At 35.8% G+C, this 23,773-nt stretch overlaps 1 protein-coding gene across 7 annotated transcripts in view; it reads left to right on the forward strand.

Annotated features, from left to right (window-relative positions):
* Positions 1-23,773, forward strand: part of RASAL2 (RAS protein activator like 2) — a 389,304-nt gene that overhangs the window by 137,453 nt on the left and 228,078 nt on the right. Inside the window, exon 1 of one of the 7 annotated variants that reach the window (XM_065530266.1) lies at positions 15,846-16,538. The exons of 4 other annotated variants lie outside the window; for them this stretch is intronic. In XM_065530266.1, coding sequence (XP_065386338.1) covers positions 15,950-16,538 — 589 coding nt within the window. In that variant the 5' untranslated portion in view covers positions 15,846-15,949. Of the gene's footprint in view, positions 1-15,845; positions 16,539-23,773 lie in introns of those variants that run through there. 2 more of the 7 variants (XM_045393166.3, XM_065530237.2) reach the window with 2 other exon arrangements.

Here is a 23,773-nt window from a genome sequence, read left to right on the forward strand (position 1 = left end):
GGGTGGGAGTTACCCGATTTTCCAGGTGTTGTGTGTCTCAGTTCCCCGGGCTAGGAAAACGGATTCCCTTTCTCCTTGCGCTTCCCAGGTGAGGCGATGCCTCGCCCTGCTTCAGCTCTCGCTGGTTGGGCTGCAGCTGCTGACCAGCACGGATTGTCCGGCTCTCCCTAGTGAGATTAACCCAGTACCTCAGTTGAAGATGCAGAAATCACCGGTCTTCTGTGTCGCTCGCGCTGGGAGTTGGAGACTGGAGCTGTTCCTATTCGGCCATCTTTGGCTGTGGCAATTTCTTAAGATGACAAGTTTGCCCTATTGATCAACCTTTCCTTTATGAAAGATTTCTCTTTAGTATGTAGTACTGTTTGATAGCATTGTACCCACAGAATTTCTTTCAAAACTGGAATCAGTCCCTTCAAACTCTTCCACTGCTATATCAACTAAGTTTATGTAATAAACTTCTATCTCAAGGTGGAATAAACTTCCATCTCAAGAAACCACTTTCTTTGCTTATCCACAAGAAGCAACTCCTCATCTGTTCAAGTTTTGAGATTATAGCAATTCAGTCACACCTTCAGGCTCCACTTTAATTCCTGTTCTCTTGCTGTTTCTAACACATCTGCATTATGTCCTTCACTGAAGTCTTAAACCTTTCAAAGTCATCCATGAAAGTTGGAATCAACTTCTTCCAGATACCTGTTAATGTTGATATTATGGATGTCATATTAGTCATGAAAACAACATTAATCTACTTGTATATCTCCATCAGAGCTCTTGGGGTAACTAAGTACATTGTCAGTAAGCAGTAATATTTTTAAAGGAATCTTTTTCTCTGAGCAACAGGTCTCAACAGTGGGGCTTAAAATATTCAGTATGCAGCCAGGTGTGGTGGCTCATGCCTGTAATGCTAGCACTTTGGAAGGCTGAGGTGGGCGGATCACCTGAGGTCAGGAGTTGGAGACCAGTCTGGCCAACATGGTGAAACCTCATCTCTACTAAAAATACAAAGTTAGCTGGACATAGTGGCACACTCCTATAATCCCCGCTACTTGAGAGGCTGAGGCAGGAGAATTGCTTGAATCCGGGAGGAGGAGGTTGCAGTGAGTTAAGATAGCGCCATTACACTCCAGCCTGGGCGACAAGAGCGAGACTCTGTCTCAAAAAAAAAAAAAAAAACACACACACACACACAACAAAATTCAGTATGTCATGCTTAAAACAGATGTGCGGTCACCCAGGCTTTGTTATTTTATTGATAGAGCAAAGGCAGAGTAGACTTAGCATAATTCATACAGGCCCTAGGATTTTTTGGAATAGGAAATGAGCATTGGCTTCAACTTAAAGTCACCAGCTGTATTAGCCCCTAACAACAGAATCAGCCTATCCTTTGAAGCTTTTAAGCTAGGCACTGACTTCTCTAGCTATGAAAAGTCCTAGATGGTATTTTCTTCCAATAGCAGGCTGTTTCATCTATGTTGAAAATCTGTTTAGTGTACAATGTTCATCAGTGTTCTTAGTGTTCATCAGTGGTCTTAGATCTTCTGGATAACTTGGTACAGTTTCTGCATTAGCACTTGCTGCTTCACCTTGTTCTTTTATGTTCTGGAGATGGCTTCTTTCTTTAAACCTTATAAGCCAACTTCTGCTAGCTTCAAACTTTTCTTCTGTAGCTTCTTAACTTCTTTCAACCTACATAGAATTGAAGAGAGTTAGGGCCTTGCTCTGGATTAGGCTTTGGTTTAAGGAAATGTAGCTGGTTTTATCTTCTATCCAGACCACCCAAACTTTGTTGTTTTGCTTTCTTATCTTTCATGTGATCCCTGTAGAGTAGCACTTTTAATTTCCTTCAAAAACTTTTCAGGCCAGGTGTGGTGGCTCACACCTGTAATCCCAGTACTTTGGGAGGCTGAGGCTGGTGGATCACTTGAGCTCAGGGTTTGAGACCAGCCTGGGCAACAAACCCTATTTCTACAAAAAGTAGAAAAATTAGCCAGGCTTGGCAGTGCACACACGTAGTCCCAGCTACCAGGAGGCTGTGGTGGGAGCGTCATTGGTCAAGGCTACAGTGAGCTGTGATTGCACCATAACACTCCAGCCTAAGTGACAGAGTAAGACTCTGCCTCAGGAAAAAAAAAAAAAAAAAAAGAAGAAATGTTTCCATTTAATTCACAACCTGGCTATTTGGTGTAAGAGGCCTATCTTGGCTTTTGATTTGCCTTCCTCACTAAGCTTAATCATTTCTAACTTTTGATTTAAAGTGAGATATGTGACTCTTCCTTTCACGTGAACACTTAGATGCCATTGTAGGGGTGATATGGTTTCGATATTTCATCCCCTCCAAATATTGTGTTAACATGTGACCTCCAATGTTGGAGGTGAGGCCTAGCAGGAGGTGTTTGATTAATAGGAGCGGGTGGATACCTCATGAATGGCTGGTACCCTTGTCTCAGTTATGAGTGAGTTCTCGCTCTGAGTTCACGTGAGATATGGTTGTTTAAAAGAGTATGGCATGTCCTCTCCTCTCTTTCTCTCTCTCATCATGTGATATGTCTGTTCCACCTTTGCCTTCCACCATGATTGTAAAGCTTCCTGAGGCTGTCACCAGAAGCAGAACAGATGCTGTGCCATGCCTTTATAGGCTGCAGAACTGTGAGCTGAACAGACTTCTTTTTTTAATAAATTACTCAACCTGAGGTATTCCTTTATAGAGACACAAATTAGACTAACATGTAGGTTGACTAATTGCCCTAATTTCCACATCGTCATGTCTCAGCAAATAGGGAGGCCCAAGGGGAAGAAAAGAGGCAAGGAATGGCCAGTTGATGGAGCAGTCAGAACACAAAAGGGTTTTTTGGTTATGTTTGCTATCTTGTGTAGGTTTGTGGTGCCCCCAAACAATTACAGTAGTAACATCAAAGATTACCATAATGGATACAATAATAATGAAAATATTTGAAGTAATATGAGAATTACCACAGGTAATACAGAGATACAAAGCGAGCACGTGCTGCTGGAAAAATGGTGCCAACAGACTTGATTGACACAGGGTTGCCACAAACCTTAATTTTATACAAAATGCAGTATCTGCAAAGTGCTAAAAAAAAATTAAGATATGCCTGTAGTTGGAATCATACAGTATGTAGCCTTTTCAGATTGGCTTTTTTCACTTAGTAGTATGTATTTAAGGTTCTTCCATGTCTTTTCATAGCTTGATGGCTCATTTCTTTTTAGCACTGAATAATATTCAGTTGTCTGGATGTACCAAGGTTTATTTAGCCATTTGTCTACTGAAAGACATCTTGGTTGCTTCCAAGTTTTGGCAATTATGAATAAAGTTGCTATAAACATTCATGTGGAGGTTTTTGTGTGGACATAAGCTTTCAGCTCATTTGGGTAAACACCAAAGAGTACGATTGCTGAATTGTACGTTAAGAGTATGTTTAGTTTTTAAAGAAACTGCCAAATCGTCTTTTAAAGTAGCTGTACCATTTTTGTGTTCCCACCAGCAGTGCATGAGAGTTCCTGTTGCTTCACATCCTTGCCAGCATTTGGTAGTTTTAGTGTTTAAGATTGTTGTCATTTTAATAGGTTTGTAATGGTATGTCATTGTTTGAACTTGTAATTGATTCCCTAATGAAATACTTTGTGGAGCATCTTTTCATATGCTTATTTACCATTTGTATGTCTTGTTTGGTTAGGGGGCTGTTGAGATTTTTGCCCATTTTTAATTGATTTCATTGATTGCTCATCTAATTTTATTTATTCTACTTACTTTGTATTTAATTTGCTTTTCTTTTTCTAGTATCCTAAGGTAGAAGCTTCAATTATTGATTTTAGACCTTTTTTTAGGATATGCATTTCAATGTTATAGACTTCCCTATAAGTACAGTTTTCACTGCATCCCACAAATTCTGATAAGATGTATCATCATTTTTACTTAGTTTGCAATATATTTAAATTTCTCTTGAGATTTCTTTGATAACATGTACTTGAAAGTATGTTGCTTTATCTTTATATGTTTGAGGATTTATCAGCTGTCTTTGTGTTATTGATTTCTAGTTTAATTCTGGTGTAGTCTGAGAGCAGACATTGTATGATTTCTACTTTAAATTTGTTAAGGTGTGTTTTATGACCTAGAATGTGGCCTATCTTGATGAATGTTCCATGTGAGCTTGAGAAGAATGTGTGTTCTGCTGTTGTTGAATGAAGTAGTCTGTAGATGTCAGGTACCTTCAATGAATTGCTGGTGCTGTTGAGGTCAACTATATTCTCACTAATTTTCTGCCCACTGGATCTGTTCATTTCTGATAAGAGGGCTGTTGAAATTTCCAAGTATAATAGTGGATTCATGTATTTCTCGTTGCATCTCTTAATTTTTGCTTTCTGTCTCTTGGTGCTCTGTTGTTAAGTGCATACACATTAAAGATTGTTTTCTTGGAGAATTGACTCCTTTATCCTTTCTTTACCTCTGATAATTTTTCTTTCTCTGTAGTCTGCTGGGCTGAAGTTAATATAGTGACTCCAGCTTTTGATTTGTGTTAGCACAGTATAGCTTTCTCCATTAACTTTTAATCTATGTGTGTCTTTATATTTAAAATGTATTTCTCGTAGATAACATATAGTTAGGTTTTGTTTTATGATTTACTCTAACAATCTCTATTTTTAAATTGGATTTAGATTATCAGTGTGTAAAAGTGATTATTGATGTATTTGGATTATTAATATCTACCCTATTACTTCCTATTTGTATTCATTGTCTTTGTTCTTTTTTCCTTATATGTCTTCCACTCTTTTTCTGGTTTTAATTGAGCATTTTGTTTGAGTCCATTTTGTTTGTTTCTTAGCATGTCAATTATCTTTTTTTTTTAACTTTTAAAATTGTTTGCTTTTGAGTTTGCAGTATACATTTACAATTAATTCAAGTCTACTTTCAAGTAATACTATATCATTTTACAGATAGTGCATGTATCTTATAATAAGAAAATATTCCTAATCTCTCTGTCTCTGGAATCCTCAATTTTTGGTGCTTAGCTAAGGTTCTACCTTAGAACCAATTGCTTGATTATTTATCAGATGTCCAATGTTGATATTTGTTTCAGATTATGAGAATATTTATTTTCTAAGTGTATATTCATTAAAGAACATATAAAGCTTGTTAGGAGCTTGTAGGTATCTATGCTCTAAAATTTTCCCTAAATTGTGATGCTAATGTTAAAAAAATTTATAAAAAACTTGAACAGGTCAGATAATAGTTTGTACATCTACTAAATGGGCATTTCTGGGAAGAAAATTTTAGTAGTATTTCTTGCCATCTCCTTATCCTCCTGTTTTACATTATTCTTTTTTCCTCTTTTAATATTCTGTCCATATCCTTTAAGAAACAAAAAATTACTTGGTATAGGGAAAACGACTCCCTGTAGTGCATTTAACTGCCTCCTCATCCATGATCTGTATTTTGATGTAATCTTCCTGGTATCGGAGATAATGTTAAACTCAAATAAGTGCTTACTGATTTTCTCATTACTACTCTGAAGTTAGGTACTTTTATTTTAGATCTCTCTCTTTTTTTATTAATTAATTCAACAAATATTTATTGTGTGCTTACAATTTGCTAAGCACCTGAGACACTACGAAGAATCAAAACAAACATGGATGTTATAGCCTAGTGGGTAAAACAGGCATTGATTAATAATTTCACGAGGAAATACACAATTACAGTGCTACAGCTGTGATGGAGAGATGCATTGGGCTGTAAAGGCCTGTAATAGGGAGATTTGACCTGGTCAGTGGGGTAAGGAAAGACTTCCCCAAGGAAGTGACACTTGAACTGAAATCTGAAGCATGATAATGATAGAAGGAAGATCGTATACCTTCCAGTTAGAGAACAGGATGAGCAAGAGCCCTGTGGTGGGAAGGAGAGTGACAGGTATGAAGAACTGAAATAATTCAAGTATGTCCTTATGAGGGAGCCTTAAAGGGGTAGACTGGGTATGAGTAGGCTATATTAAGAAATTTTGTCTTGGTTGTAAGTGGGAAACCATTGAATAGTTCCAGACAAGATGAGATAAATTTGTATTTTGAAAAGATTATTCTGACTGCAATAGGAAAAATGTTTTTTGGTGGTCCTAGTAGATGTGGGTTGATAAATTTAGGAGGCTCTTGTAATCCAGGTGAGGGATGATGGTAGATTTATTTAGGGGAGAATGGTGAGAAGTAGATAGGTTAGATAATACTCAGGAGGGGAAATCAATAAGATTCATTGGATATTGAGTGGTGAGAGATGGTGATAACTAAGGTTTGGGGCTTGTACAGCTAGATGAATGTGGTCCCATTTATTAGGATAAGCAATGCTAGAATAAGACCAGATTTTAAAAAGAAAGATCCTAGTTTAGGTTTTATACATTTTGAACTTGAGATAGCTGTTAAGTGTTATATTGAATATATGAGTATGTTGCTCAAAGAAGACAAAGTCTGAATTGGAGGTATAAGTAGATGTGTTAATTGTGAATGATGATGTGCCTGATGAGAATATGGACAGAGGATGTCAAGGACCCAGCTTTGAAAGTCTCCCAACACTTAGAGACTAGATAGAAAATATTGAACCTCAAAAGAATCAGAAGTGTGTTCAGAGGTTAGGGGAAAACTAGAATTTTTTTTTTTTTTTATAGGTGTTCATTATGGCTTTAGGAGTCACCTGTTTTTTGTTTGTTTGTTTGTTTAAAAATGCTTTCTTATTCAAATAAATCATTTATTCCAACACTTAAAAAATCTTTATTTGGCCCTTCTACACATGTCTTTGTCTCTTAAATGAGAAGCGGTTGTGTACATGTCAGGTAGAAAGGTAGTTTTTGCTGCAGGAAGTGTTTGATTGGGAAGCACATGTGCTCCAGTGATAGGAAATGGGAAGAGGATGTTTTGTTATTAATTATTTAGCTTCGTATAGACAAGGACTTTGTACTTTTGAAAGATGTCGTCTTCTGGTTAATAGAAATGAGTCCTATTTTTAAAGATCTTTATGAGTTGATCTAAGAGATATGTAGTCTCTTCTAGTAACAGAATTCTAGAATGCTCTTTGTTAATTGTAGCATCTATCATGTATTCTAATACGAAAGAGCAAGTGTGATATGTATAATACAATAGAATATTCCTATAGAAAAGGTGTGTCATAAAATAGGAAGTGGCAGCAGACTATTTCTAAGCTGAGAAAGCTCACATTTTGCCTTTTCATCTGTACTTGTTTCCCTAATATGCACATTCTAATGAGAAACTGATATCCTATTTTAAACTTTTTAAAAGACTTTTAGCATTTACACTAATCCTAGAATAGCTAAGATTTAGTGCCATAACTATACTCTTTAAGCCTGAATTTCTCAATTAAATTCTGTGGATCATAGTTTAGAAAATGCTAATTTAAGCAGGCATGGAATCCTGAACTGGAAATTAGGATATACCTGTGTTTTTCTCTTTTAGCTGTTAACTTGTAAGGCACAAGCCCCTTTTGTCTGGCTTTGTTGGATTATTTATAATATGAGAGACTTAGTGAAGCTGGTCTGTGATGACTTGTCCAGTTCTCTGTTCCGTAATTCTGATTCTGTAGATTAGTGTTAAGGCTTTTATTTTTGCTGTGGGTAGATTTTAAATATATATATATTTTTACTTAACTTTTCTGCTTTCAAAAGGAATGAAAGCACATATTTATAAAATTTGATATGTGATAGAAATTAATAATATACAAAATGAAATTCTACCCTAAAAGAAAATAACAACACATTTTCTTTTGATGCATATGGTTCTACCATGCACATACTGATATGTTATTCTTTTAAATAAAAATAGGATCATGTTCTACTTTTTATGGTATATTTTGCTTTTCTATCTTATCTCTTGGATTCCTTTCCATATAAATTTATCTCTTACATTTTTTTCTTGTCACTATTATGAATGTAGTATATAGTCGTGGTTAAAACTTTAAAGGTCTAAGGTGATTTCTCAGCTGTACTCCCCACAAGTAATCACTGTTATAAAAGCATGTGTGTCTCTGTAGCATGTATAAATATATGTGTGTTTCTTGTTGTATGTATGTATATGCACTATGATTTATTTAGTCACTTTTCTGTTGATGGTCATTAGCATTTGCCTTCTTTCCTTTCATACTGTACACACACACACATATAACCTGTATATATGTATATGCTCATTGATAAGAATGTAAGTGCAAAAGATTGTTGGACTTTTTATTGTGCTTTATTTATATGCTATAGATAATCTTTGTCTTCAAGGAGGTTTGGCTAGGATTACTCCATCTTCGATTCTTTCGTAGCACACTATCATGAGCACTGCATAGGTCTCTACAATCTGACAGACATTTCAGGCAAATGTTCTCATTTTGCCCTGAAATCTTGATACAGTTTTCTCTTTTGGTGAACTGGACTGATTATAGAGGAGCCTTGAGAACTTAGTTCTTTTAGTTTAAAATCTATCTACAGCTTGTTATTCACAATTTGGTCCATGGACCAGTAGCGTAGTTATCATTTAGGAGCTTAGAAATGTAGAATCTCAGGCCCTACTCCACAAGTAGTAAATTGAAATCTGCATCTTAATACGATCTCCTAGTAATTGATTCACACATTATAATGTGAGAAGCCCTGGTCTGGAAGAAGATTTGTTGCATTGTTTTTGGAGGCGTGTTTCTTTGTGCCCACATCATGAGTTTGGTCCTTTGTTTCTTGTTTTGATTAAGAGAAGAGGAAGAAAAGAAAAACGTACAAATGTTTGAACTAAAGAGCTGAATTTACTAAGGATAAAAGCCATTTTCACTGTTTTTATTGTGCCTTGCAATGGTAGGTTCTTTTGTTGATTTTTACCTGGTTTTTACCACACCAGCTATGTGGAAGAGAAGAGAAAATACAGTTGGTTGTGTTGTAATACTTGCTTTGAAAGCACAGATTTGTACTACACAATTGATATTAAGGAAGAATTTAAGCATTATGTGAATTTTGTGTTGACTTATATGCCATTTGTCTTTAAGAATCACTAACTGAATACAGAAAACTGTATCCAGGGCCAGATGCAGTGGCTCACGCCTATAATCCCACCACTTTGGGAGGCCAAGGCAGGCGGATCACCTAAGGCCAGGAGTTCAAGACCAGCCTGGCCAACATGGTGAAACCCCGTCCCTGCAAAAACACAAAAATTAGCCAGGTATGGTGGCACATGCCAGTAATCCCAGCTTTTTGGGAGGCTGAAGCAGAAGAATCACTTGAACCCCGGAGGTGGAGGTTGCAGTGAGCCGAGATCATGCCACTGCACTCCAGCCTAGGTGACAGAGTGAGACTGTCTCAAAAAAACCAAAAAAAAAACCAAAAAAAAACCCACAACTGTATCCAGCTGAAGCAAGCCACATAGGAATACTCAAAATACATACATCTGAAACAACTACCAGCTGCCTGAGTTCTCCACACGTTACAAGCCACACCTGCCCACTGTGGTGTTACAGCTTTACTTGCTGTACACTTCAGGTAACCCTCCTTCTACCACCTCAGAAAATATAAAAAACTGTAACCATTCTGATGCCTACTTTCACAAGCAAACTTCTGGTTAAAAAAAAAAACACCCTATTTTTGTATTTATGTGTTTCTTAGCCATTTAAAATGGTGCTACAGTTTTTATTAGCGTCTTGTCTTACATGTCGTCTAAGTTTCTGAACGGTTATTCCCCTAACTCCATCTTCCCCATAAGCCCTGTGGTTTTAGTGTGCAGTTTTGCTTAGTGCAGGGAATTTTAAGGAATTCATATTACATTATGGCAGAACTGACTGTGGATCACAAGACATTGGCTCCATCCTTTACACTTTATACTCCGTAAAAATCTCCTTGCTGCACACTTCCCTAACACCTTACATTTTCCCCTTCCTAATGTCAGCCTTTCCTGATAACGGGAAGTTCCAGGAAGGCAGGGACAGTGTCTGGTTGTTTTGTTGTTGTTGTTCCTCTCGTCCTAATATAGTGCCTGATAGGTGCTTAATAACTATTTGAAATACATGACTCTCTGTGAACTTAAGTAGTTGCATATTTATTCAGAGAATTTAAATGTCATTTTGACATAGCAACCAGAATGATTCTTAAAGCTGTGCTTTAAATGTTATAAATTGTTATTGGAAAAATGTAAAAGTAATTAGTTGCTATTGGAAGTGGCAGAAATGTTCTAGTTCTGACATTTCAGTCAGCAGCCAACTTTTATAGTAGAAAGAATTCTTAATGAATGTAGTAATCCAGTGGTTCTAGTATCATTGTTTCTAAGAGATTATACATCCTGTGAATGTTTTTTTTTAAATTCCTAAATTCATTATATATATTTGAGAAAATTCAGAAAACAAAGTGTCAAGTTATTGTTTTAAAGTCAGATTAAGGATAAAACTTGGAGAAATAACTAACGTAAGTGATATTAGGCTTTTGTTAATAATAAAAGATAATTTTGAGCACTTGTCAAATTAAATTTTAACTAGCTGTGAGAGATCTGAATCTTCACCTTTATTTCTTTGGTTCTTGCTTGTATAGTGTGTCTCTTCCTCAGTCCATGGTTCTTTCTGCCTTCTAATTTTATTTGATTCTTTTCCTGTTATTTAATATTTTTCATCTCCATATTCCTGAATTAAATAGGGAAGCTTATGGTAAAAAGAATTGTGGGCCGGGTACGGTGGCTCATGCCTGTAAACCCAGCACTTTGGGAGGCCGAGGTGGGTGAATCACAAGGTCAGGAGTTCAAGACCAGCCTGGCCAAGATGGTGAAACCCCATCTCTACTAAAAAATACAAAAAAAACTAGCCGGGCGAGGTGGCGGGCGCCTGTAGTCCCAGCTACTCGGGAGACTGAGGCAGGAGAATGGCATAAACCCGGGAGGCAGAGCTTGCAGTGAGCTGAGATCCGGCCACTGCACCCCAGCCTGGGCGATAGAGCGAGACTCCGTCTCAAAAAAAAAAAAAAAAAATTGGCTGGGCATGGTTGTGGGTGCCTGTAATCCCAGCTACTTGGGAGGCTGGGGCAGAGAATTGCTTGAACCCGGGAGACGGAGGTTGCAGTGAGCCAAGCGTGCCACTGCACTCCTGGACAACAGGGCGAGACTCCATCCCGCGGGGGGTGGGGGGAAACAATTTTAGTAGTTTTTCAAAACAATTGAGTTGATGGTTTACAAACTACCATAATCCTTGTTACCTTTAACCATACCTCTTGGTATATAAGAATAGTTTTTCATTTAACAATGAGTCTCTGAATTTTACAATGTGGATTTCAGGACTCAAATTCTTTTCCCACTTTGCAACTTTTCTCAAAATTATAGCTCTAATTTAATTTTCCACTAAGATAAGTTAATAGGGTGATCTTGATTAACTTCTCTGCCTCATAAAATCTATGAAGCAAGATATTTTGTTATACTACTTGAAAGATACTCTCAAAGAGGGAACATTACAGTATTAATTATAAAAATCTATATTATAGACTCCAAGAGGTTGTGAAATTTAAAAATATTTGTGTATTGTTTTATTTCGATGTAATTTCAAACCTGTAGAAATTTGCAACAGTACAAGAAACTCCCATAAATCCTTTACTTAGATTCAACAACTGTGTACAGTTTGCCCCTTTTGCTTTATCATATTTTATCTACCTTTATATGCAGTTTTTCCTGAGTCATTTTGAGAATAAGTTGGAAACATTGTGACCCTCTATCCCTAAATCCTTCTGTGAGTACATTAAGAACATGATAACTTTCTCTTACATAACCATAGTAAAATTATCCAAATGAGAATTTTAAGATTTTTGTAGTTATATAATAGCCTGACCCATAATCCACATTCAAAATTTGACAGTTGTCCCAATAATGTCTTTCATAACTATTTTTCCCAAGTTCATTATCCAGTCCAAAATCATGCATTGCTTTAAATTGTCTGTCATTAGTCTCTGAAACTGAAACAATTCCGTGATCTTTCTTTGTTCTGATCCTGACATTTCTGAAGGGAGGAGGATGGTTATTTTGTAGAACTTTTTTTTGGGGGGGGGGAGGGGGAGGGGATTGTCTGACTTTGCTCATGATTAGATGTAGGCTATGCATTTTTTTGCAGGAATGACACACAAATGATGTTGTATCCCTCACTGTTCATCATATCAGGAGGCACATAATGTCAGTTTGTTCCCATATCACCATTTAGTCACTTGCTCATTGATTGATTGATTGATTGGTTCATTCATTCATTCATTCATTCATTCATTCATTCATTCATTCTCTTCAATGTATTTACTCCTTTCTTCAAGCCAATAATACACAGAAAGTGGTTTCTGAGTGGCTAATGTATAACACTGATTAAGCAAATCTGCTAACTAGATAGAGTTCAGTGTTGCGTATAGTTTTCAAGGTAAAATTTAATTATGATGAAATGGTAAACTTTAAGGGAACATTGGATGGGTTTTGAAAATACATAAACCCTCATAATCCAGATCCCTATCAAAGCTTAGAAAGTTTCCTTCACGAAAAGCTTCCTGGTTCTCCTTTCTGGTTAATAATAATGCCATCTACCACTGAGAACTGCTTTTCTGATTTTCTTTTTTTTCTATAATAGATTAGTTTTGTTTGGTTTAGAACTTTGTATAAATAGAATCATATAGTGTATACTGTTGTGTCTAGGATCTTTTTTTGGCATAATATCTGTGAGATGCATCCTCATTGTTTTGCGAATGAGTAGTAGTTTATTCTTTTTACGGCTGAGTAGTATTCCATTGTATGAAAACACCACAATGTATCCATTCTTTTGTGATGTACATTTGGGTTGTTTTATTTTATGACTATTATAAATAAAGCTGCTGTGAACATTTAGGTACAAGTATGTCTATTTTTAATTTCTCTTGAGTAAATACCTGTAAGTGGAATTGTTAGTTCATAGGGCAGATGTATACTTAACTTTTTTTTTAAAAAAACTGCAAACATATTCCATAGAAATTGTACCATTTTGTGCTCCCATTACCAATCATGAGAGTTCTGTCAGTTTGTTCCAATATCACCATTTAGTCACTTGCTCATTGATTGATTGATCGATTGGTTCATTCATTCATTCATTCATTCATTCATTCATTCTCTTCAATGTATTTACTCCTTTCTTCACCAACATGTGGTTTTATCAGCTTTTTAAGTGTTAGCCATTCTAGTGGATGTGAGTAATATCTCATTATGGCTTTAATTTGCATTTCCCCAATTACTAATGAGATTGTTATCAGTGGTGGGTGTCTGAGTTACTGGCGGGGCACCCATATAGGTCTGCAGCAACCTTAATTCTTGCCTCCTCAGAAGAAAGAATTTGAGGGGCATAAGGCAGAAGAGGAGACTGAGGCAAGTTTTAGAGCAGGAGTGAAAGTTTATTAAAAAGCTTTAGAGCAATGATGAAAAGAAAGTAAAATATACTTGGAAGAGGGCCAAGTGGACATCTTGGAGGACAAGTGCCCCCATTCGATCGTGGACTTAGGATTTTATATGTTGGCATGCTTCTGGGGTCTTGCGTCCCTTTCCCCTTGATTCTTCCCTTGGGGTAGGCTGCCCGCCTGCACAGGGGCCTGCTAGCACTTGGGAAGTGTGTTTACTGGAGTTGTACACATGCTTACCTGAGGCATTCTTCCCTTTACCGGTGGAATGTCCCCAGAAGGTCATATACCAGTTAAACTCTGCCATTTTGCCTTTTAGTGTGCATGCTTGAGCCCATTCACCCAGTTCTTGAGATCTTATCGGGAAGCTGCTGATCACCAATTTCATGTGTTTCTATCTGTTGGGAAACTGCCTTTCCCTGGTGCTGGCTGCAACCAATTACTATTTTGGAGAGACAGTTAACAACTGCCTGACCATCACCTGGTGGTCACCTGACATTCCTGGTAGGGGGTGGGCCCTCTTCTGTCCTGTTCATGCCTGACTTTTTACCTACTGTGATAAGATTAATTCTTTTTTCATATGCTTGTCCGCCATTAATTTTGTGTGTGTGTGTGTGTGTGAAGAGTTTGTTCAACTCTTATCGACTTTTTAAAAATTGGTTTTTCTTTTTACCAGTAAGTTGTAGAAGTGCTTTGTATATTCTGGTATAAATTATTTGAAATTTTTGTATTGTGAATATTTTTTCTCATTTTGTGGCTTGCATGTTGATTTTCTTAATGATGTCTTCTATTGAACAGAAGCTGTTAAATTTATGAAATCATACTTATTACCATTTTCCTGTCATGGTTTTGCTTTCTGTGCCCTAAGAAATCTTTGCTCACCCTCAGGTCACAGAAATATTCACTCAGTTTTTTTTTACAAGCTTTATAATTTTATACTCTACATTTACGTCTTTTTTTCTCCTCACAGATTATTTTTTGTGAATGATGTGATGTGCCATAAATAGAAATTAGAACTTGATATTTATTGTTTCTTTCCTTGTGCATTTTCACATTTCTAAGTTTTCTTTTAAATAAGGGGAAAATGTACGATTGTAAGATTCTCTAATTTGATATGTTTTTGAGAAAGCCAAATACTTCATTTCTTTAATATACAAATATGTAAATTTAGAGACTATATAAACAAATCAAATGCAGTTATTGGTTGATGATAATAGTGATAAATAGAACATTGTAATATGTTTAAAGCAATAAGTGTGTTGGTTTTCATTACGATTTCGACCATAATAAGAAAAAGACTTAGTGTGAGAACTGTTTTTCATTGTAAAACATTCTACAAATAAGTGGATCTTTTTTTTTAGTTTGCCAGATGAAATCATTTTTTAAAACAACTTGCAGGGTGACTTTGATTGCCCTGTTATATCTGTTTTATTGGTAGTCTGAAGTCTGTCAGGCTTTCCATTTGAAACCCTTACTTTCAGGGGTTTATGAGCAGACAGTTGAAAAGAACTTAACCAGCAAAAACTTGGCATTCGTGATCTTGGTTCAGTATAAGGTACTTGCTTTAACAAATTTTAAGTAGTCAGCTCTTTCTTAAAGTTGTAAGGAGCACAAAGAGGAATAAAGGAATTTCTTTGGTTAAACAGATAGGGAATATTTTTCCAGCCAACTTATCCCAATTAGATTTATATAGCAAACTTTCCTCTCCCAGAAATTTTTAAAGTATGTACGTTCCTATGTTCCAGTTGCCACAAGATCTTGCCTCAAGATTTTCCTTTTCCTTTGCTATAGTTTATAGCAAATACCTTCTGCCTCTGCTCTTTTTCTTCCTATTTATGCTTTTTAAATTCTTCATACTATAATGTATTTACACTAAAAATGGTGTTGGCTTTCTTTTGGCTTTTTTCCTCCTCTTACAATACCAGCTTGAATTTTATCTATTGGTTGTAAAACAATATTAACTTTGAGAGATGTAAAATAAATAGCATTGATTTACTTGAAATTAAACTTCTAAAATGCAGACCATCAAAACTCTTCTGAAGAGTTGTCACTCCAAGACTAGGCAAGTTTTTTTTTCTTCTTCTGGAAAGTGTCGATATCAGCTTGAGTAATTTGATTTTCTTCACAATCTGTTTTTAACTTACTATCATTTGCATGGTGAACACTTAACTACTACTGGTCCATAAAGGTGTTAGTGGGTTGTTGTTATTTCACTTAAAAAAAAAATCATTTGCTGAAAGCCTATTACAGAAATGTAACCTACTGCAGGAAGTGAGGTGATCTTTTGAAAATCTTGACTTTCTCTCTATTCCGATGATACTTTGCTTCAGGCAAGAGGCTTTTAGGTGCTGCTAAAGTTTTTGAGATCTGGGAAAATGGCGTAATAACATGACACCAGCTCTTAAGCAGCAACATCTGCTGTGGTTCAAAGCCACACAAAGAAAGCTGCTTAAGCAGTCAGATGTTTTGGACTACACAGACATGTGTGGTTCAACTGCAAAGACTGCATAGTAGAGGAAGCTTAAGGCTGTTAAAGACTGGAGTTGGGGAAGATGAGCATCTTTAAGAAACAAACATCACCTTGTCCTCCAGGCTATCGAAGATCTTTGTCAGAACCTGCTTATGCAGATTCAGAGATAGGAACAAGTTTAAAGAGTTATCCATGGTGTGGTCCAGTGAAAAGCAAGAGGAAGAAAAATGAATCTGCTGTTTCCAATCTAGGAGAGCCACTGGGTGCTTATCGGTGGCAGAGACATCTGAGTTTTAGGTGGAAAGGGAACAAAAGGGAGAGATTGCAGAGTAATAAAGTAGACCTGTTTGAACGACAACAACAGAAGGTCATCCTGCCAAAGATGGTTAGTAATAATGCTTCCTCCTCTGCTAATGAGGTCCTTGGAACATCAACAGAGAAGCCACACCTGGTCAACAGTCGGTCACTTCGAGCACCATTCACCAGATCTGTTTCAGAACCAGAACCCCACTGCAGTATCCGATTTGTTAGACTGTGGCCAACTTCAGTTGGGTCAGTGGAGTCTGAACAGCAGGGATATTTCATCCGTGGCATTTTCTCTACTCTTTCCAATGGCTTCTCCAGGATGCTGAGTCTAAAAGGAGAATCAACCAATGAGCCAGTAAGAGAAGGTATATTGAAATGAATAAGGGGAAAAGTGGGATGGCTCAGATTTAGTTACTGTTGAAATTTTAATTATTTGTTTTATAATCAGGTGAAGCTTTTCATTTTCTCATTATAAAACAAATATATTAGCACAATTTTTAAAAAGTGATCATCACTGCTTTAGAAACCTTTTAATGACTTATAGTAATAGCAAGAAGTTAACGAATTTGGTTAATTAAGGAATTTTTTTATGATGTTAATTCTTGAACTCAATTTTGGGGCCCATGTGAAAAAATTATTTTTAATGCTCATTTGTCTCCACTGATCTACTTTTCCAGTTTAAGTGCAATTTGGAGGGGAAAATATTCAAATAATTTTTCATGACAATTGAGAATTTAAAATGTATTTCTACTATTATCTCTTCATAAACATTATTTTTAAATTAATGTTATTAGTGAGAAATGTGGAACAGAATTACACTGATAGCTCTTAAAAAGTTGGGATTTTAATTTGCTTATATCATAAAAATACTCCATTTGAATATGGAAGCCAAGCATGCAAATCTTGAATATCTGTTTAGGTGACAAAATAGAAATTTGTGTTTGATTCATTTAAGATAATAGGATTTTCAAATTTTTAAAAATCTCATTTGGGGCTGTTTAAAATTTTTAAATGTATTTCATATTGATTATAGCATTGTTAAAGCCAAAAAGCCCACAATGCTTAATTTTTTTAACTGATTGCCTTAAAAATGGTTGACCGTATCTGGTGAACAATTTTGGTTATGACTTGAGGCCTATGGTTTTTAAAAAACCTTAACACTAGAAGCTTGGTAGTATCTTCATGACCAGTTGAGATCATTTTCTGACAAGCTCTTACCATTAAGAAAATTTCAGCCTCTCATTATTAGGAGATTGAACGTATCATCAAAGGTTTAAACCCTTTCTAAAACTGAGAACTGTTGAAGAATTTTGTTATTGAAATATAATTTAATTTATTTTAAAATAAAGTTGAAGAATGCTAATGAGATCATTTCAGTGAAAACTTAAGTAATTTTCCAAATTAATGTATGCCAAAAATTCAGTATTTCCTGTAAACCCTGCCCTCCCTAGATGTTCCTTTGCTCAGTGAATTTTAATGATGCTCTTAAACATATATATTTTCTCCTTACTCTTGGCAAATAGATAATTACCTAGAGGAAAATCTTCCTCCTTAATGTGCCTTTATTAACATTCCAGTAAAATTTTTGAAAGACTTGGTTGTTTCACTTTCTTGGATATTTGTAATGTCTGTTTCCTTGCCAGGTGATCATAAGGTGATCAAAGTAAAAGAATGTCAAAGGAAGTTAAGAGTTTAAAATCTTACAGTCAGTTCCTCTAAATGGTTAGCATGTGTGCATTTGATAAAAGAAGCAATACTTTAAATTTTTGCATTTATAATCATTTTTGGACTTTCGTAGTGCAAACTTTCAGTTTTTAGCAAATATACCAAGCTATTTTTGATGGTCTACGATGTGTGAGGTGCTGTGAGGTGGTTGGTGTCCCTGCATTTTACGCATATATGGTCTGCTTAAGGAAATATAAAATGTTCTGTATTGTTTCCTACTATCTTATCCTTCTAGTCATGGAATAATATGTATGTGGAAGCACATACAGAGTTTAAGTTTAAGGTGCTGTTTCAAGGAATTTAGATTCTAATAACTAAAAAACAGTGCATTAGCGTCCTACCAGTCATATAACAACATTTATAAAACAGTTCCTCTGCTATCTCCTCAGTGCTTCGTGTGTGTGTGTGTGTGTGTGTGTGTGTATGTGTGTGTGTGTGTGTGTGTGTTTGAGAGGAGGATTAAGCTCTTAAGACTGAAATGTACTGTTTATTATAAAGACTGGATCAAGTGCCTATGCAGAGGTCTCCTTTTCTCTTTTGGCAGTAACTTCTTTCTGGCCTAGTGTCTACATCACTGGTTTTCTGACCTTTTGCAGTTGTGAGCCTTTCTTCATCCCTCATTTCCCACAACAAAAGACTACCAAATAAATGACTAGTTTGATTTTCTTATCTAAGAGAAAGTAATTAAAGTTAAATTCACTAAGTTAACAAATTAAGAAGTAAATTTATAGGCAAGAGCTAGTATCCTAATGAATAAAGTTTCCTAGCCAATTTATTATTTCTCTAAAATATCCCAATTTTCCATAAAAGATTATTTGGAAATAATTTTCCAAAAAAGATTATTTAGCTGTTACCCTACTTTCTCCTGCCTGCTAGTATTTTTTTAATATCCATTTTCCAGATATTGGAATTGGAAAGCTATTGATTACCAAACCTTCAGATAACCAGAAGATAGTCTCTTTTGTTCAGATATTAGTTGCAAAGGATCTGACCGAGTGTGGTCATGGTAGCTAATTGTTACATCAGCTGCATAGTTGTTGTTTTTTTATGTTATGCCTAATAATCTTGAGGGCTAAGCTACCCTTAACCTATAAGAGAATTTATCTCTTCATAGTATGATACTATAATAACCTTGTACCTGTCTCTCAGCTTTAGAATTTGCAGTTACACTCAGCTTCCAAAAATCAGAGATTCTGGATTTTAAGGGCTTAGACTACCCACTAAGTGTTATTTTTTTATCCATGTGGCAACTGGGTCATTTCTTTGCTCCTCAAGCCTATACAGATTAGTAATTCTTTGGTTTTCAGTTGCTTATTGTTTTCCAGTGAAGTCTTCACAAAGGAAAACAAATAACAGAAAAGGTTTGCTTTAAGCATTATGATTGGTAGTTTATTTCACTGTTTAAAACTTTAGGGTAGGCCGGGTGCGGTGGCTCACACCTGTAATCCCAGCACTTTGGGAGGCCGAGATGGACGGATCACGAGGTCAGGCGATCGAGAGCATCCTGGCTAACTCGGTGAAACCCCGTCTCTACTAAAAATACAAAAAATTAGCCAGGTGTGGTGGCAGGTGCCTGTAAGTCCCAGCTACTAGGGAGGCTGAGGCAGGAGAATGGTATGAACCTGGGAGGTGGAGCTTGGAGTGAGCTGAGATCCAGTCACTGCATTCTAGCCTGGGGAACAGAGCGAGACTCCGTCTCAAAAAAAAAACCAAAAAAAAACTTTAGGGTATGACTTGCAGAAAACACTAGGCTTCTGTAGCTTTTACTTATGAGCAAAAATTAATCTGTGATATTTTATATTGGACACTACTTTTTATTTATTTATTTATTTATTTTTTTGAGACAGAGTCTCGCTTTGTTGCCTAGGCTGGAGTACAGTGGTGCAATCTTGGCTCACTGCAACCTCCACCTCCCAGGTTCAAGCGGTTCTCCTGCCTCAGCCTCCTGAGTAGCTGGGATTACAGGTGTGCAGCACCAAGCCCAGTTAATTTTTGTATTTTTAGTAGAGTCGGGTTTTCACCATGTTGGTCAGGCTGGTCTCAAACTCCTGATCTCAAGTGATCCACCTGCCTCAGCCTCCGTAAATGCTGGAATTACGGGTGTGAGCCACTGTGCCCAGCCTCCCTGAGTACTTTAAATGCATTTTATCTGGTTTAATCCTCCAAATAATCCTGTGAGGTAGTGTTATTCTCATTTTTAAAGTAAGGAATTAGAGCCTCAGAAAGTTTCAGTTACTTCTCCAAGACTACACAGCTAGTAAGTTGTGGGTCCCAGGTCTCTTATGATTCTATCTTCCTCCATTTGGGGGCCCACTTTGAGCACATGATGTTTGAGAGGTTTTCAGGAACTTGGGAACATCACTCCAAGCAGTATTGAGGAATAAAGGGACAGGAGTTTAGCAGCAGAGGTTAGTTCCCATATGAGGATATACATTTGGAAGCCATCAGCACATGGACATTGAAGCCACCGGAGTGGGTGAAATCATACAGGCTAGGGATGTAGTGGGAGAGTAATGAGAATGTTGAGACTAGCATCCCAGCCTCAACATATCTGGACATCTTATTCCAGTCTAACCAGTGTCTGTTAGCAGAGCCACTGGTTTACGAGTATAGACTTGGTGTTTACCAATAGTGATGGTAAGTTTAATAGTCTTACTTTTACATATACATACATACACACCATATTTATTTTTAACAGCTTTTTTGAGATATAATTTACATAACATACAGTTCATCTAATTAATATACACAATTCAATTACCTTTTTATTGTGATAGCATGCACATACCAAAAAATTTACCACTTTAACCATTTTTAAGTATACAGTTCAGTGGCTATAAGTAGATAGATTCACATTGTTGTGCAACCATCACCATCATCCATCTCCAGACTATTTTATCTTCCCGTACTGAAACTCTGTACCCATTAAACACTAACTCTCCATTCTTGCCTCACCCTAGACCCTGGTAACCACCATTCTACTTTCTGTCTCTAAGAATTTGACTCCTAGGTATCTCATATAAGTGGAATTACAGTATTTGCTCTTTTGTACAGTTTATTTTTAGTACTTTTACAAAGCTGTATAACCACACCACAATTTTAGAACATTTCATCACACCAATTACCTATTAGCAGGCACTTCCTGTTTACTCTTAAAGGTCCCATCCATCAGACCTAGGCAACCAGTAATGCACTATCTCTACAGATTTGCCTATAGATGATATATAAATGGAATTGTACAATATGTGACATTTTGTGTCTAGCTTCTTTTACTTAGCATAATGGTTTCATGGCTCCTCCATGTTATAGCAGCAGTACTTTATTTTTATCACTGACATTCTATTGCTTGGATATACTATATTTTATTTATATGTTCATCATTTGGTGGACATTTGGATTGTTTCCATGTTTGTGCTATTATGAATTATGCTACTATGAACATTCATGAACAAATTTTTACATGAATATATGTTTTAATTTTGCCTGGGTATTTAACCTTGTATTTTGCAAACAGTGTATTCTACCTCCAGAATAATGATTTGGTGTTTTGTGACCTTAAGTCACATTAAATTTTCCATTTGTTATCTGAACATGTAATGGTGTTGCTATTTTATTATAGTTTTATATCCATGTATTCAGTAAAATATTTCTGTGTGTATGTGTGTATATATATACACACACACAGACTTTGATCACATCAAGTACCTATTAGCAATCACTATATATATATATGTAAATAAAATTGTAATCTTAGTGAAATACCTTCTGTAGTTAGTAATTTCCCACACCTCTGCTCAAAATATAAATATAGCTCAATGTGATCTAGAGTTTTCAACTGGTAGCTTGATTGCAGTGAACAGTACGATTTGTCTGCATTTCCAGGATGATTGTCATATTTTTATCTGCCTCAGGCAGGTTTTTAGTCAATTTCTCACGCTCAAAGCCAGTTTGTCTTTGTGAGGAAGCAAAGAGAAGAGTAAGATGAGTAATGACTCTGGATCTATGATTATGAAACCGTATCCTTGTGAGTACACAGGTTCTTAGTGACTGAGCTTGAGTCAGTAAACCACAGGCATTTTTCCTGTCATTCTCATGTGGAATTTTCATTGAAATTTCTTTAAAAAATTTTGCCCTTAATTTTTGGATTTGATGATGATTACTTATTCACCTTTACAAAGTAGAAACCCTATTCTATCCATGTTTTTAGATTTTGTCACCAAAATGTCAAAATAGTTTGAAGCTTAAGGGATATTGATTCAGTTATAATTTAGCATAGTATATAACCAGAACCTTGGTCAAAGTAAAGAGTATTTTGAATGCTATGTGTGTGGTTTGTTGTTCTGAAGTAAAGTGGTATCTGGTGGTTAGAACATAAGAGTTACTGTCAGCATTTGTGGGTTTTCTTCCCAGATCCAAGCTTTTTTAAAAGGAAAGTCCGAATCCATGCCTGTTATATGTTTAGTGCAATGCTTTACATACTGTAGATGTATTGTAATTACTAGTGAAGATGTTATACAACTGACAGAATAATATGCAATAAATCACTCAAAATACATCTGAGTGATAGTTGTCACCGGTACTTAGTGATTCTGTTCTTTAATAAATCTTTCTTTGAGAAAGGCATGATTACTATTTCCAAGTAGTAGTGTGGTATTTTAAGCTACTTAACAGTAAACATTTTTAATTCAAAGTGATTAGATAGTACTCTCTATCCAAGGGACTTTTGAGGACTCTATCTCATGGACACCATCCATATCACAGTAGTACATGCCAGAATCTCAGAGTAAGGAATATGTTTAAGATTGTGTGATGATTCTAATGTGTGGACACATTAGGCAGTGATACTCTAGTATTTAAGTTTTATTTACCTCTATCCTCTTGATGGCATCCTAAACCATGGTTCTTAAAAACAAGCCCTTTTGTAATATGACTGGCCCTTGAGCTGGATAGAGGTGTTCTGCCCCTAAAATAAGGTAATAAAGGCATTTTCCTAGCTTATTAAAAACAGATGAATGGTATTTTTATTTAGAATTTTTATTTTATAAATTATTTTAACATTGTGTTGCCTTGCTATTCCTTAGCCTATAATAAAACATAAAATATTTGCCTTTACACAGACTTTTATATTTGATTATTTTGTATTTAATATAAACTTTTGTAATTGTTTTTTGTCATGCGATGTCACATTAGGGCATTGCTTTTCAAGCATAGTGTTTTATGAACATATTTTGTCCACAGTTAACAAGGTCAGTTGCTAGTGGAAATTATGGAGTTGCTGGCTTATTAATCCTCTCTAGCCTGTTATTTCAATTTATTGGACTGTTAGTGATACCTCAGATATTGCTATTAGTCCCTAGACGTAGACAGTATTTCTTTGAATAATGTTTTCCTGTTCATAGAATTCTAGATGTATCATTTTAGACAAAAGGAACTTAATACTTTCTTGTAAACTCTGTCACTTCAGATGTTACTGTTTATTGTATTTCTTTATCAATAAATACCAACCCTATCACTTCAGATGTTAGTGTTTATTGTATTTCTTTACCAATAAAGAACATTCATTTAAACACAATAGGTCCATTTTCTTATTTTTATCATTTTTTTTTCTTAGCATTAGACTTTATTTTAAATATGAGAATATAAAGGGAAGTTTTATCCAAGAGCAAATGGCATTGGAAAAAGACCACTTTAAATTATTTAAAGCAAGTGTCAAAATTTTACATGTGTTGCTGGAGAGGATATTGGGAATTTATCTTAAACGAAAATTTATGAAAATAAACTTTTTGGTTTTTTAAACAAAATTTACTTTATAATTGTAACTATGTACTAGTTATTAAAATGAATTTGTTAAGCTTATTATTAAACAACTTTTTGG

This window comes from Macaca fascicularis, chromosome 1, assembly GCF_037993035.2.
Source record: "Macaca fascicularis isolate 582-1 chromosome 1, T2T-MFA8v1.1".
Lineage (NCBI taxonomy): Eukaryota > Metazoa > Chordata > Mammalia > Primates > Cercopithecidae > Macaca > Macaca fascicularis.